Genomic DNA, 11890 nt, shown 5'->3' with positions numbered 1-11890 from the left:
AAACCTTCAATTTGAGACGGAGAACGGTGATCTAACTCAATTTTCAAAAATGGGTACATGAGCCCTCATAATAAGAGGATTTTGGCTGAAATTTTTTTTGATCAATTTTTTTTGCTAACATCTTTAAAAAGCTCCTGTACATCGGAAACGCAAAATTTAGAAAAAGTCCAAAACAAAAGTTGTTTCTAAAGACAAAACCTTCAATTTGAGACGGAGAACGGTGATCTAACTCAATTTTCAAAAATGGGTACATGAGCCCTCATAATAAGAGGATTTTGGCTGAAATTTTTTTTGATCAATTTTTTTTGCTAACATCTTTAAAAAGCTCCTGTACATCGGAAACGCAAAATTTAGAAAAAGTCCAAAACAAAAGTTGTTTCTAATGCCAAAACCTTCAATTTGAGACGGAGAACGGTGATCTAACTCAATTTTCAAAAATGGGTACATGAGCCCTCATAATAAGAGGATTTTGGCTGAAATTTTTTTTGCTAACATCTTTAAAAAGCTCCTGTACATCGGAAACGCAAAATTTAGAAAAAGTCCAAAACAAAAGTTGTTTCTAATGCCAAAACCTTCAATTTGAGACGGAGAACGGTGATCTAACTCAATTTTCAAAAATGGGTACATGAGCCCTCATAATAAGAGGATTTTGGCTGAAATTTTTTTTGCTAACATCTTTAAAAAGCTCCTGTACATCGGAAACGCAAAATTTAGAAAAAGTCCAAAACAAAAGTTGTTTCTAATGCCAAAACCTTCAATTTGAGACGGAGAACGGTGATCTAACTCAATTTTCAAAAATGGGTACATGAGCCCTCATAATAAGAGGATTTTGGCTGAAATTTTTTTTGCTAACATCTTTAAAAAGCTCCTGTACATCGGAAACGCAAAATTTAGAAAAAGTCCAAAACAAAAGTTGTTTCTAATGCCAAAACCTTCAATTTGAGACGGAGAACGGTGATCTAACTCAATTTTCAAAAATGGGTACATGAGCCCTCATAATAAGAGGATTTTGGCTGAAATTTTTTTTGCTAACATCTTTAAAAAGCTCCTGTACATCGGAAACGCAAAATTTAGAAAAAGTCCAAAACAAAAGTTGTTTCTAAAGACAAAACCTTCAATTTGAGACGGAGAACGGTGATCTAACTCAATTTTCAAAAATGGGTACATGAGCCCTCATAATAAGAGGATTTTGGCTGAAATTTTTTTTGCTAACATCTTTAAAAAGCTCCTGTACATCGGAAACGCAAAATTTAGAAAAAGTCCAAAACAAAAGTTGTTTCTAATGCCAAAACCTTCAATTTGAGCTGGAGAACCGTGATCTAGCTCAATTTTCAAAAATTGGTACCTAATTCTTAGTTATTTGAGGACTCTGAAGGTCTGTGGGCAGTCTCTTGGGTTGTGAGGTGTATGTAACCGTGAAATGGTCATGAGGAGTACATAAATGTGAAATGAGAGGAATGAACATGTGACTTGAGGAGTATGAAAATGTGACTTGAGGAGTACAAAAAAGATCGAAATGCGGTACAATATGTCGTTCTTTAGACGACTACTTTGTCTTTTTTTTTTATTAAAAAACGAAATTTAAATAATATGAATTTTCTTCTAAAAATATTTTCGAAAAAATTATTTTTCAAAATTTTTTGACAGTTATTTTTACGAAATTTTTTTGTTTAAATTTTGAACTTGAAATACTCTAAGATCAATTTTAAATTATCTGAACTAAAATATTCATTATTTACCAAAAAAAAATTAAATTTTGTCATTTTGTATGAAAAAGTATTTATTTATTTTGCAAAAAAATCTCCCTCCATTTTGAAAAAAAAAATCTTTTAGGACAAAAACAAATTTGGAACAGCCTAAGTAGCTGAAAAAAAATTTTTTTTTAGAAAATTTTTTTTTTTAAGAAAAAAATTTTATGGTTCTTAAGCCTAAAATTTAATAAAAATACCGTAAATTTTTTCCAATTTTTTAAAAATCGACCAAATTTGAATGAAAATTAAAAATAAATCCGTTATTTAAAAATTAATTTGTGATATATTGCTCCCTTTTCCCATATTTTGATTTTTTTTTTATAAAAATACGTTAACAACTTCTTTCCAACAGACTTTTCCACGTCTTGTCAAGTTGACTATCAAGCGAAACAGAAGTTGTGAACAAAATATCCGCAATTTCCGACATTTTTTCCGTTAAAAAGCTCTCCGACGACAAGCAGCACCAAATTTCGTGACATTTTTCAATAATTTCATGATCCATTTGATTCCCAATTGAGACAAAAAGTCTTCCAGAGGATTTTTGAAGCATTTTTATGGAATCACTCTCTATGACGACTTGATTTCTATTTCTCAAAGCTTCACATAGTTCGTTATTTCCGACAATTCCTACCAAATAAATGCCTTTGAAACAATTTTCAGTGATTTTTCGCTTCGATTTGATGAATTTTCCGAGCAAATCGTATCGCCCACGACTCGAACTCACTTTCGCCTCGTTGACATTGAGCTCCGTACCGGTCACAGCTTCTTTTGAGTGATCAACAAGGGGGATTTTGTGTATCTGGAGTTGTCGGAGACCCTTTTCTGCACGTAATTCATTGACTTTTTGGCCTCCACGGTAGGTTTCTTCACTGACAACGATCATCTAAAAATATTTTTTATTAAAAAAATTTTTTTTTTAGGAAAAACAAATTTACATCCATGTCAGGATCACTCGCTGTCGGTCCAAATGGATCACTAATCGGCACAACCTCATATTTTATGGAATTTTTGACGAAATTTAGGAATTTCAGGACATCTTTTATTCTTCGTGCAACAGGTAACACAATTTCTGGCAAAATTTTTCCTTTGCGGATCATCGTTTCGTCAGTTACGCCGACGACAACCCTTCGCTGTGCCCTCAAAACGGCTTCAGTTAAGAGAATTTTGTGTCCCGCATGCAAACGGTCAAAGGTTCCTCCTAAAACTACGGTGTCATGAGTGATTTCTGTGGTAAAAGTCAAATTTTTGGTCCGGATTTCTTCGCCAATGTTGATTAAATTCTCACAAATTTTGGCAAAAGCTGTTCGGAGACTTTGTGGGACATTTTTCATGCCAAAAAGAACGACATCAGCTTCAAATTCGGCATAATTTCCTTTTTCGTGTATCACAATTAAATCAATTTCCGGCAATTTTCGTGTACTTTCACCGTAAATTGTTGTTGTCAACAAACTCAGCCTCGACAGGACTCGTTCATGGGCGATATTTTGATTGTCACGATGAATTTCCACGAAAATTTGTTCTTCGACGTAATTTCCCGCATTTTCCAGCAAATTTCCGATGTCGTCTTCGTTGATATCCAAGGGAATTATTAAAATTGCACGACGAAACATTTTCTGAAAAACAAATTTTTAGCAGTTATCAATTTCATTCGTCTCATTTTTTACAGAAAAGCCCCATTTTTGACAGTTTTGCCTCAGAAACACGTCAAACGGCACTGAAGTATTTGGAGAATCAAATCTGGAAGTCGAAATTTTTAATAAAAAAAATGTTCAACAACGACTGCATCTTGATCAAGGACATTCGTCCCGGCTTGAAGAACATCAATGTCCTTTTTATGGTGCTGGAAAAGAAAACAATGTCTCTGACGAAGGAAAATCGCGAAGTTTGGACATTCAAGGTAGCAGAGTAAGTATTGTTTACCTCCAATTTCCACAAAAAAAACTAAAATTCCTCTTTTTTTTCAGCTCCTCCGCTGCCATTAACGTCTCCGTGTGGGATGAACCGGGCAAACTTTTGCAACCGGGCGACATTGTGCGTCTCACGAAGGGATATGCCTCGATTTGGCGTCAATCTCTGACCTTGTATTCCGGCAAAAATAGCGAAATTCTCAAAATTGGCGAATTTTGTATGATTTTCAACGAGCAACTGAACATGAGCGAGTCGAATCAGAATTTCCTGCCGTCGTCATCGGCGGGCGGAGCACCAGTTGGCAATGAAAATGGCGGGCCGCCACCTGTTGGCGTGGCAAATAGTCGAGTACCTGCGATTCCGCAAGCAGCAGCTGATGCCCATAAATTGCCAAATCAAAGATATGCGGGACCGCCGACAGTAACGCCGCCCGTGACACCCGAACAACAGGCTCCGACGACGGCGCAGATAAAGCCAAAGCCGCAAGCAACGCGGATTAGTAGGGCGAATAAGCAGCTAAATGCGAAGGGAACGGAACGGAGATAATTTTTTGTTTTTTTTTTTTTTAGTAAGTTAAGGAGATTAAAGACTATTTTTATGTAAAAAAAATATCAAAGATTAATAAAATTCTGTTAAAAATGGAGATTAAGGCTTTTAAGCAAAAATTTTTAAAATTTCGTTAAAATTTTTTAAATTAAAATATTAATTTATTTTTTAATAAAAAAAAAATAAATAAAAATATTTCAAAAATTGTATAAATTTTGGAAATTTAGTTGAAAAAAATTTCGTAAAAATTTAAAAATAAATCAAATTTTTCGTTTTTAAAATTTGAACAAAATTCAAGGTTTAAAAAAATAAATAAATTTTTTTTTCTTTATCGGTCTTCTAATGAATGGAGTAAAAAAAGTTAAATATTTCAGCTCAAAAACTAATTTTCACATTTTAAGAGATTTTCAGACTTTGAATAATGAAAATTACCAAATTTCAACAAAAATTTTAAATTTTTTGAAATATTTTGAAAAATCAGAAGACGAAATTTTGGTGTTTTTAAAAATTTTATATATTCAGAAAAAAAATTAATTTTTTTTTGTACAAGAATCCAAAGAAAATTGTTAAATTTTTGAGAATTTTTTATATGAAAAAATTAAAAATGAGAAAAAAAAAATTATTAAATTAATTAAATTTTTGTTTTAAATAGTTTAAATAGCAAAACAATTTAAATTTAATTTTTTTTTATTTTTTCAAAATTTTTTTCAACCAAATTTATACAATTTTTTCAATATTTTTATATTAAAAAATATTTTATTATTTTTTTTTTTATTGATTTTTTATGAATTTATTTATTTTTATTTATTTTGGTAAATATTTAATTTTAAAAAAACAAAAAAAAACAAATTTTAAAATTTTCGAATTTTTTTAATTTTAGCATATTCAGAAGAACAGGTTTTTACTTTTTGGACAAAAATTCAATGAAAGCTGTAGAATTTTCGAAAATTTTTTATATGAAAAAATTAAAAAATGAGAAAAAAAAAATTATTAAATTAATTAAATTTTTGTTTTAAATAGTTTAAATAGCAAAATAAAGGATCTATAAAAAATTAAAATTTAATTTTTTTTAAAATTTTTTGAAATTTTTTTCAACCAAATTTATAATTTTTTTCATTTATTTAAAATAAAATATTTTATTTTATTTAAAAAAATTTTAGTTTTTTAATTAAAATTTTTTTTTTTATAAATTTTTTTTTCTATTAAAATATTTAATTTTTTTTTTATTTTAAAATTAAAAATTTTCTTGAAAATTTTCTTTAAGCAAGAAATCAAATTAAAAGAAATTTCAAACTTTTGAAGCAAAAAACTAAAAATTATCAAACAAAATTTCACATAAATTCAAAAAAATCCGACTTTTTTCCACGAAACCCAAAATTTACTTTTCCCATCGTCCTCAAATGGTTCAAGAAGGCACTTCAAGTTGCATCAAACTTCACCAGAAGTGCAAAAATGCAAACATTTTGCTTCTTACCGTGCGAGAGTGACTTGAAGATTGTATGCACAACACCTGATAAAAATCTGAGAACTTTCAAATAACATCAATCAAGGACAATGGAGTGATAAAAAAGTAAACATTCCACAAAAAAAATAACCAAGAGACAAAAAAAAAAGAATTTCTACTGTTCACAATGCCTTTTCGTTTCGTGCTATAAGTTACAGAAAAAATAATAAAAATAATAATCTTGTGTGTTTTTGTTATTTTTTCTCTAAATTCGTTATTTTATTCCAGCAACAAAAAGTTGTGCTTGTTTATTTTGAAGATTTTCGGGTTAAATAACAATAAATAAAAATAACAACACGAAATCTCCATTGAACCACAAAAAATAGAAGTTTTTTGGAAAAACCACTTGAACATTTCTCTCTCTCGATGTCATTTCTCACGTAAAATATTTTTTTGCACTGTCATTTTCGCAAAAACAGGGCGTCTCGTTCTTGGAATGCAGATTTTTTATTCACCTGACGACGAAACGAGCTAAGGAAGAACAATCTTGATTGATTGTATCGATAATTAGTGAAGTGCCTCGTTGAAAGAAATTCGTGTAAAAGTGACCACACGCGAGATTTTGTGGTGTTAATGATCTGATCGGGACTCCATTAAACGCATGTTTTGGAGTTGTTTATTTATTTGAAAAGAGCGTTTGATTTGTAGCTCTTGAGCGGAGATGATGATGAGATGTTGTTTTGATTAAGATCAATTTTGTACTTTTAACAAAGTGTGATTGAAAGGTAAAGAGATAAGTACTTAGCTCGAAGAAATTTTTTTGATTTTTTAAATATCAAGCCTCGAATTGGGTAAAAAAACGTCCAAAAGTTCATTTCAGTTGATATTTTTTCAAGTCAATTTTCAACCAACTTTTGATGGATTTCAAAGCTAAAATTGAATAAATATTCATTCTAAAGATTATTTCCATCAAAATCTCCTTGATTTTTAAAGAAATAAAAAATTTTTTTTTTCTTGACCGTTTTTCGAAAAAAAAATTAAAACGGTCAAGGTAATAACAAATTTTTTATTATGTAAATTTGACTGTCTACAATAAGTACAAAGCTAAAATTATCAAATTTTATGATATTGCAATTTTCACATGCAACAGTGTCGCACATAGAATTTGTCAAAATACGTAAATTTGTTTTTGGGCTCCTGTAAATTTATTTTTGCGCAAAAGGCATTGAGACCTATTGTAATTTGTAGCTCTGAATCATATCTTTCAAACGAATGTAAATTTGACCCTGTACGATAAGTACAAAGCTAAAATTATCAAATTTTATGATATTGCAATTTTCACATGCAACAGTGTCGCACATAGAATTTGTCAAAATACGTAAATTTGTTTTTGGGCTCCTATAAATTTATTTTTGCGCAAAAGGCATTGAGAGCTATTGTAATTTGTAGCTCTGAATCATATCTTTCAAACGAATGTAAATTTGACCCTGTACGATAAGTGCAAAGCTAAAATTATTAAATTTTAAATTTTGCAACAGTGTCGCACATAGAATTTGTCAAAATACGTAAATTTGTTTTTGGGCTCCTATAAATGATATTGCAATTTTCACATGCAACAGTGTCGCACATAGAATTTGTCAAAATACGTAAATTTGTTTTTGGGCTCCTATAAATTTATTTTTGCGCAAAAGGTATTTGGACCTATTGTAATTTGTAGCTCTGAATCATATCTTTCAAACGAAATTTAAAATTTTATTGCAATTTTCACATGCAACAGTGTCGCACATAGAATTTGTCAAAATACTTAAATTTGTTTTTGGGCTTCTATAAATTTATTTTTGAGCAAAAGGTATTTGATTTTTTGTAGCAAAAGGTAAATTTGACCCTGTATAAGTGCAAAGCTAAAAATATCAAATTTTATGATAGGTATAAAATACGTAAAAATACGTAAAAAATACGTAAATTTGTTTTTGGGCTCCTATAAATTTATTTTTGCGCAAAAGGTATTTGGACCTATTGTAATTTGTAGCTCTGAATCATATCTTTCAAACGAATGTAAATTTGACCCTGTACGATAAGTGCAAAGCTAAAATTATCAAATTTTATGATATTGCAATTTTCACATGCAACAGTGTCGCACATAGAATTTGTCAAAATACGTAAATTTGTTTTTGGGCTCCTATAAATTTATTTTTGCGCAAAAGGCATTGGGACCTATTGTAATTTGTAGCTCTGAATCATATCTTTCAAACGAATGTAAATTTGACCCTGTACGATAAGTGCAAAGCTAAAATTATCAAATTTTATGATATTGCAATTTTCACATGCAACAGTGTCGCACATAGAATTTGTCAAAATACGTAAATTTGTTTTTGGGCTCCTATAAATTTATTTTTGCGCAAAAGGCATTGAGAGCTATTGTAATTTGTAGCTCTGAATCATATCTTTCAAACGAATGTAAATTTGACCCTGTACGATAAGTACAAAGCTAAAATTATCAAATTTTATGATATTGCAATTTTCACATGCAACAGTGTCGCACATAGAATTTGTCAAAATACGTAAATTTGTTTTTGGGCTCCTATAAATTTATTTTTGCGCAAAAGGCATTGAGAGCTATTGTAATTTGTAGCTCTGAATCATATCAAACGAATGTAAATTTCAAACGAATGTAAATTTGACCCTGTACGATAAGTACAAAGCTAAAATTATCAAATTTTATGATATTGCAATTTTCACATGCAACAGTGTCGCACATAGAATTTGTCAAAATACGTAAATTTGTTTTTGGGCTCCTATAAATTTATTTTTGCGCAAAAGGCATTGAGAGCTATTGTAATTTGTAGCTCTGAATCATATCTTTCAAACGAATGTAAATTTGACCCTGTACGATAAGTACAAAGCTAAAATTATCAAATTTTATGATATTGCAATTTTCACATGCAACAGTGTCGCACATAGAATTTGTCAAAATACGTAAATTTGTTTTTGGGCTCCTATAAATTTATTTTTGCGCAAAAGGCATTGAGAGCTATTGTAATTTGTAGCTCTGAATCATATCTTTCAAACGAATGTAAATTTGACCCTGTACGATAAGTACAAAGCTAAAATTATCAAATTTTATGATATTGCAATTTTCACATGCAACAGTGTCGCACATAGAATTTGTCAAAATACGTAAATTTGTTTTTGGGCTCCTGTAAATTTATTTTTGCGCAAAAGGCATTGAGAGCTATTGTAATTTGTAGCTCTGAATCATGAATGTAAATTTGATGTACGATAATTAAAATTATGATATTGCAATTTTCACATGCAACAGTGTCGCAGAATTTGTCAAAATACGCTCCTATAAATTTATTTTTGCATTGAGAATTTAATTTGTAGCAAATATAAACGAATAAATTTGTTTTTGATATTGGCTCCTAGAATAAATTTATTTTTATGCGCAAAAGGCATTGAGAGCTATTGTAATTTGTAGCTCTGAATCATATCTTTCAAACGAATGTAAATTTGACCCTGTACGATAAGTGCAAAGCTAAAATTATCAAATTTTATGATATTGCAATTTTCACATGCAACAGTGTCGCACATAGAATTTGTCAAAATACGTAAATTTGTTTTTGGGCTCCTATAAATTTATTTTTGCGCAAAAGGCATTGAGAGCTATTGTAATTTGTAGCTCTGAATCATATCTTTCAAACGAATGTAAATTTGACCCTGTACGATAAGTACAAAGCTAAAATTATCAAATTTTATGATATTGCAATTTTCACATGCAACAGTGTCGCACATAGAATTTGTCAAAATACGTAAATTTGTTTTTGGGCTCCTATAAATTTATTTTTGCGCAAAAGGCATTGAGAGCTATTGTAATTTGTAGCTCTGAATCATATCTTTCAAACGAATGTAAATTTGACCCTGTACGATAAGTGCAAAGCTAAAATTATCAAATTTTATGATATTGCAATTTTCACATGCAACAGTGTCGCACATAGAATTTGTCAAAATACGTAAATTTGTTTTTGGGCTCCTATAAATTTATTTTTGCGCAAAAGGCATTGAGAGCTATTGTAATTTGTAGCTCTGAATCATATCTTTCAAACGAATGTAAATTTGACCCTGTACGATAAGTACAAAGCTAAAATTATCAAATTTTATGATATTGCAATTTTCACATGCAACAGTGTCGCACATAGAATTTGTCAAAATACGTAAATTTGTTTTTGGGCTCCTATAAATTTATTTTTGCGCAAAAGGCATTGAGAGCTATTGTAATTTGTAGCTCTGAATCATATCTTTCAAACGAATGTAAATTTGACCCTGTACGATAAGTACAAAGCTAAAATTATCAAATTTTATGATATTGCAATTTTCACATGCAACAGTGTCGCACATAGAATTTGTCAAAATACGTAAATTTGTTTTTGGGCTCCTATAAATTTATTTTTGCGCAAAAGGCATTGAGAACTATTGTAATTTGTAGCTCTGAATCATATCTTTCAAACGAATGTGAATTTGACTGTCTACAATAAGTACAAAGCTAAAAATATCAAATTTTATGATAGGTATTAAATACGTAAAAAATACGTAAAATTAACGTTTTGTTTTTGCATCAAAATTTGATTTTTAAATATTTGGACCTAAATTTGTAGCTCTTTATCTTTCTGTGAATTTGACCGTACGAAAAAAAATTAAATTTTTCAAGTTTCAATCAACTTTTGATGGATTTCAAAGCTAAAATGAAAAACTAACATTCATTCTAAAGATGATTTGCATCAAAACCTCCTTGATTTTTAAAGAAATAAAATTTTTTTTTTCTTGACCGTTTTTCGAAAAAAAAATTAAAACGGTCATGAAATTTTTCAAGTCAAGATCTAACAAACTTTTGATGGATTTCAAAGCTAAAATTGAATAAATATTCATTCCAAAGATGATTTCCATCAAAATCTCCTTGATTTTTGAAGAAATAAAAAAAAATTTTTTTCCTTGACCGTTTTTCGAAAAAAAAATTAAAACGGTCATGAAATTTTTCAAGTCAAGTTTTAACCCAATTTTTGATCGATTTCAAAGCTAAAATTGAATAAGTATGCATTCTGAAGATGAATGAAAGAAAAAACTTCTCGATTTGTTTAAATAAAACATTCCAGACATTTCTCACAGAGACAGAACTTGCAACGGAGTTTTTCGTAATTTGTATGCAGCATAACAACACAAATAGAAATCAATAATTGAAAACAATTTTGTGTCATCAATATGGCACTTGATGTCTGTGCAAGTTAAATATCTTTTGCAGCAAGCAAGTAACTCCCCTTTTGTCTTCTCTCAATATCGCCCACGTACCTTGCATTGTCCGGTTTTCCTCTAATTGTGTGGAGACACTCTGCTATTTACTTCAAACATTTACTTTGTGGAATCAAACAGATCATCATCAGTTATTTAAGACAATGCACAAGATAAATACCTGGTATGAAGTACAAACTATTATTTGATCAAACAGCAACTTGTCAGGAGCATTGTCGTCGTCAATGTCTCAATTTCATCTTATTATTACAACAATTTTGAACAACAACCGATCGATGCATGGAGGAAGGCATTTTTAAACATCTCTCGTCTCGTTGCCTGTTTGCTCAACTAAATAATGTTAAATATTGGAAGTATGCTGCAGTTAGCACGATTTATTTGTTCCACACTTGAAAAATAAAGTCTATCAAATGTGTACAAATATTTTATTTATCGAACATTTATCGATTTCTGAGTAGAGTAGGTTCTCCTTCAGTCCAGCAGAATTGAAGATGCATGAAGGTGATGTTTGCTTGTACCACTTTTTTATTTCTCCAAATGACAAATATTTAAATGAGTTGTTAATTTAACGAGGTGCATCCTGTCCTTCTTCGTTCCATGCCATGCCATGCCATGCGACAATTGATAGACGGACCGATTGATTTTTCAATCCACAAACATCATCGCATTAAAATTCAATTCATGAATTCCATTTTTCGCACAGACGACTCTAACGACGAAAATTTGATTTGTTCGAACAATAGACGTGAACACATGTGGCGCTTTTAGGAATTCCATTCGAAATAACTCAAGTGTCCTCTATTTTTTTTTTCAATTCGTTCACTCGTAAATCTGACTTGCAGCTATTTATTTTTTGTTTTGTGATACAAAATAAACAGTTTCAAGTTCGAAGTGCTGTGAAAAGGGACAAAATTGATCACTTACCATCGAGAAAAGGAGT

General features: G+C 30.2%; 2 protein-coding genes across 2 annotated transcripts; one reads left to right on the top strand and one right to left on the bottom strand.

Annotated features, from left to right (window-relative positions):
• Positions 1–1768: 1768 nt before the first annotated feature.
• Positions 1769–3370, bottom strand: LOC134834652 (uncharacterized). Its single transcript, XM_063849391.1, has 2 exons — positions 2687–3370; positions 1769–2634 (listed from the first exon to the last, which is right to left on the bottom strand). The coding sequence occupies exons 1-2, from the start codon at positions 3359–3361 to the stop codon at positions 2083–2085; spliced, it is 1227 nt and encodes a 408-aa protein (XP_063705461.1). The 5' UTR covers positions 3362–3370; the 3' UTR covers positions 1769–2082.
• Positions 3371–3457: 87 nt separating this feature from the next.
• Positions 3458–4302, top strand: LOC134834607 (SOSS complex subunit B homolog). Its single transcript, XM_063849339.1, has 2 exons — positions 3458–3656; positions 3716–4302. The coding sequence occupies exons 1-2, from the start codon at positions 3517–3519 to the stop codon at positions 4203–4205; spliced, it is 630 nt and encodes a 209-aa protein (XP_063705409.1). The 5' UTR covers positions 3458–3516; the 3' UTR covers positions 4206–4302.
• The last annotated feature ends 7588 nt before the right edge of the window (positions 4303–11890 follow it).

The sequence above is a fragment of the Culicoides brevitarsis genome, chromosome 3 (genome assembly GCF_036172545.1).
Source record: "Culicoides brevitarsis isolate CSIRO-B50_1 chromosome 3, AGI_CSIRO_Cbre_v1, whole genome shotgun sequence".
Lineage (NCBI taxonomy): Eukaryota > Metazoa > Arthropoda > Insecta > Diptera > Ceratopogonidae > Culicoides > Culicoides brevitarsis.
Note: the sequence above shows the minus strand (reverse complement) of the source record. Positions and strands in the feature narration are given on the sequence as shown.

Bases quoted from the DNA above. Each gene is read 5' to 3' on its own strand.
- LOC134834652 (XM_063849391.1), bottom strand. From the start codon at position 3,361: ATGTTTCGTCGTGCAATTTTAATAATTCCCTTGGATATCAACGAAGAC. The intron at 2,635-2,686 runs GTAAATTTGTTT...AAATATTTTTAG, and splicing joins CGAGTGATCCTGACATGGAT to ATGATCGTTGTCAGTGAAGA.
- LOC134834607 (XM_063849339.1), top strand. From the start codon at position 3,517: ATGTTCAACAACGACTGCATCTTGATCAAGGACATTCGTCCCGGCTTG. The intron at 3,657-3,715 runs GTAAGTATTGTT...CTTTTTTTTCAG, and splicing joins TGGACATTCAAGGTAGCAGA to CTCCTCCGCTGCCATTAACG.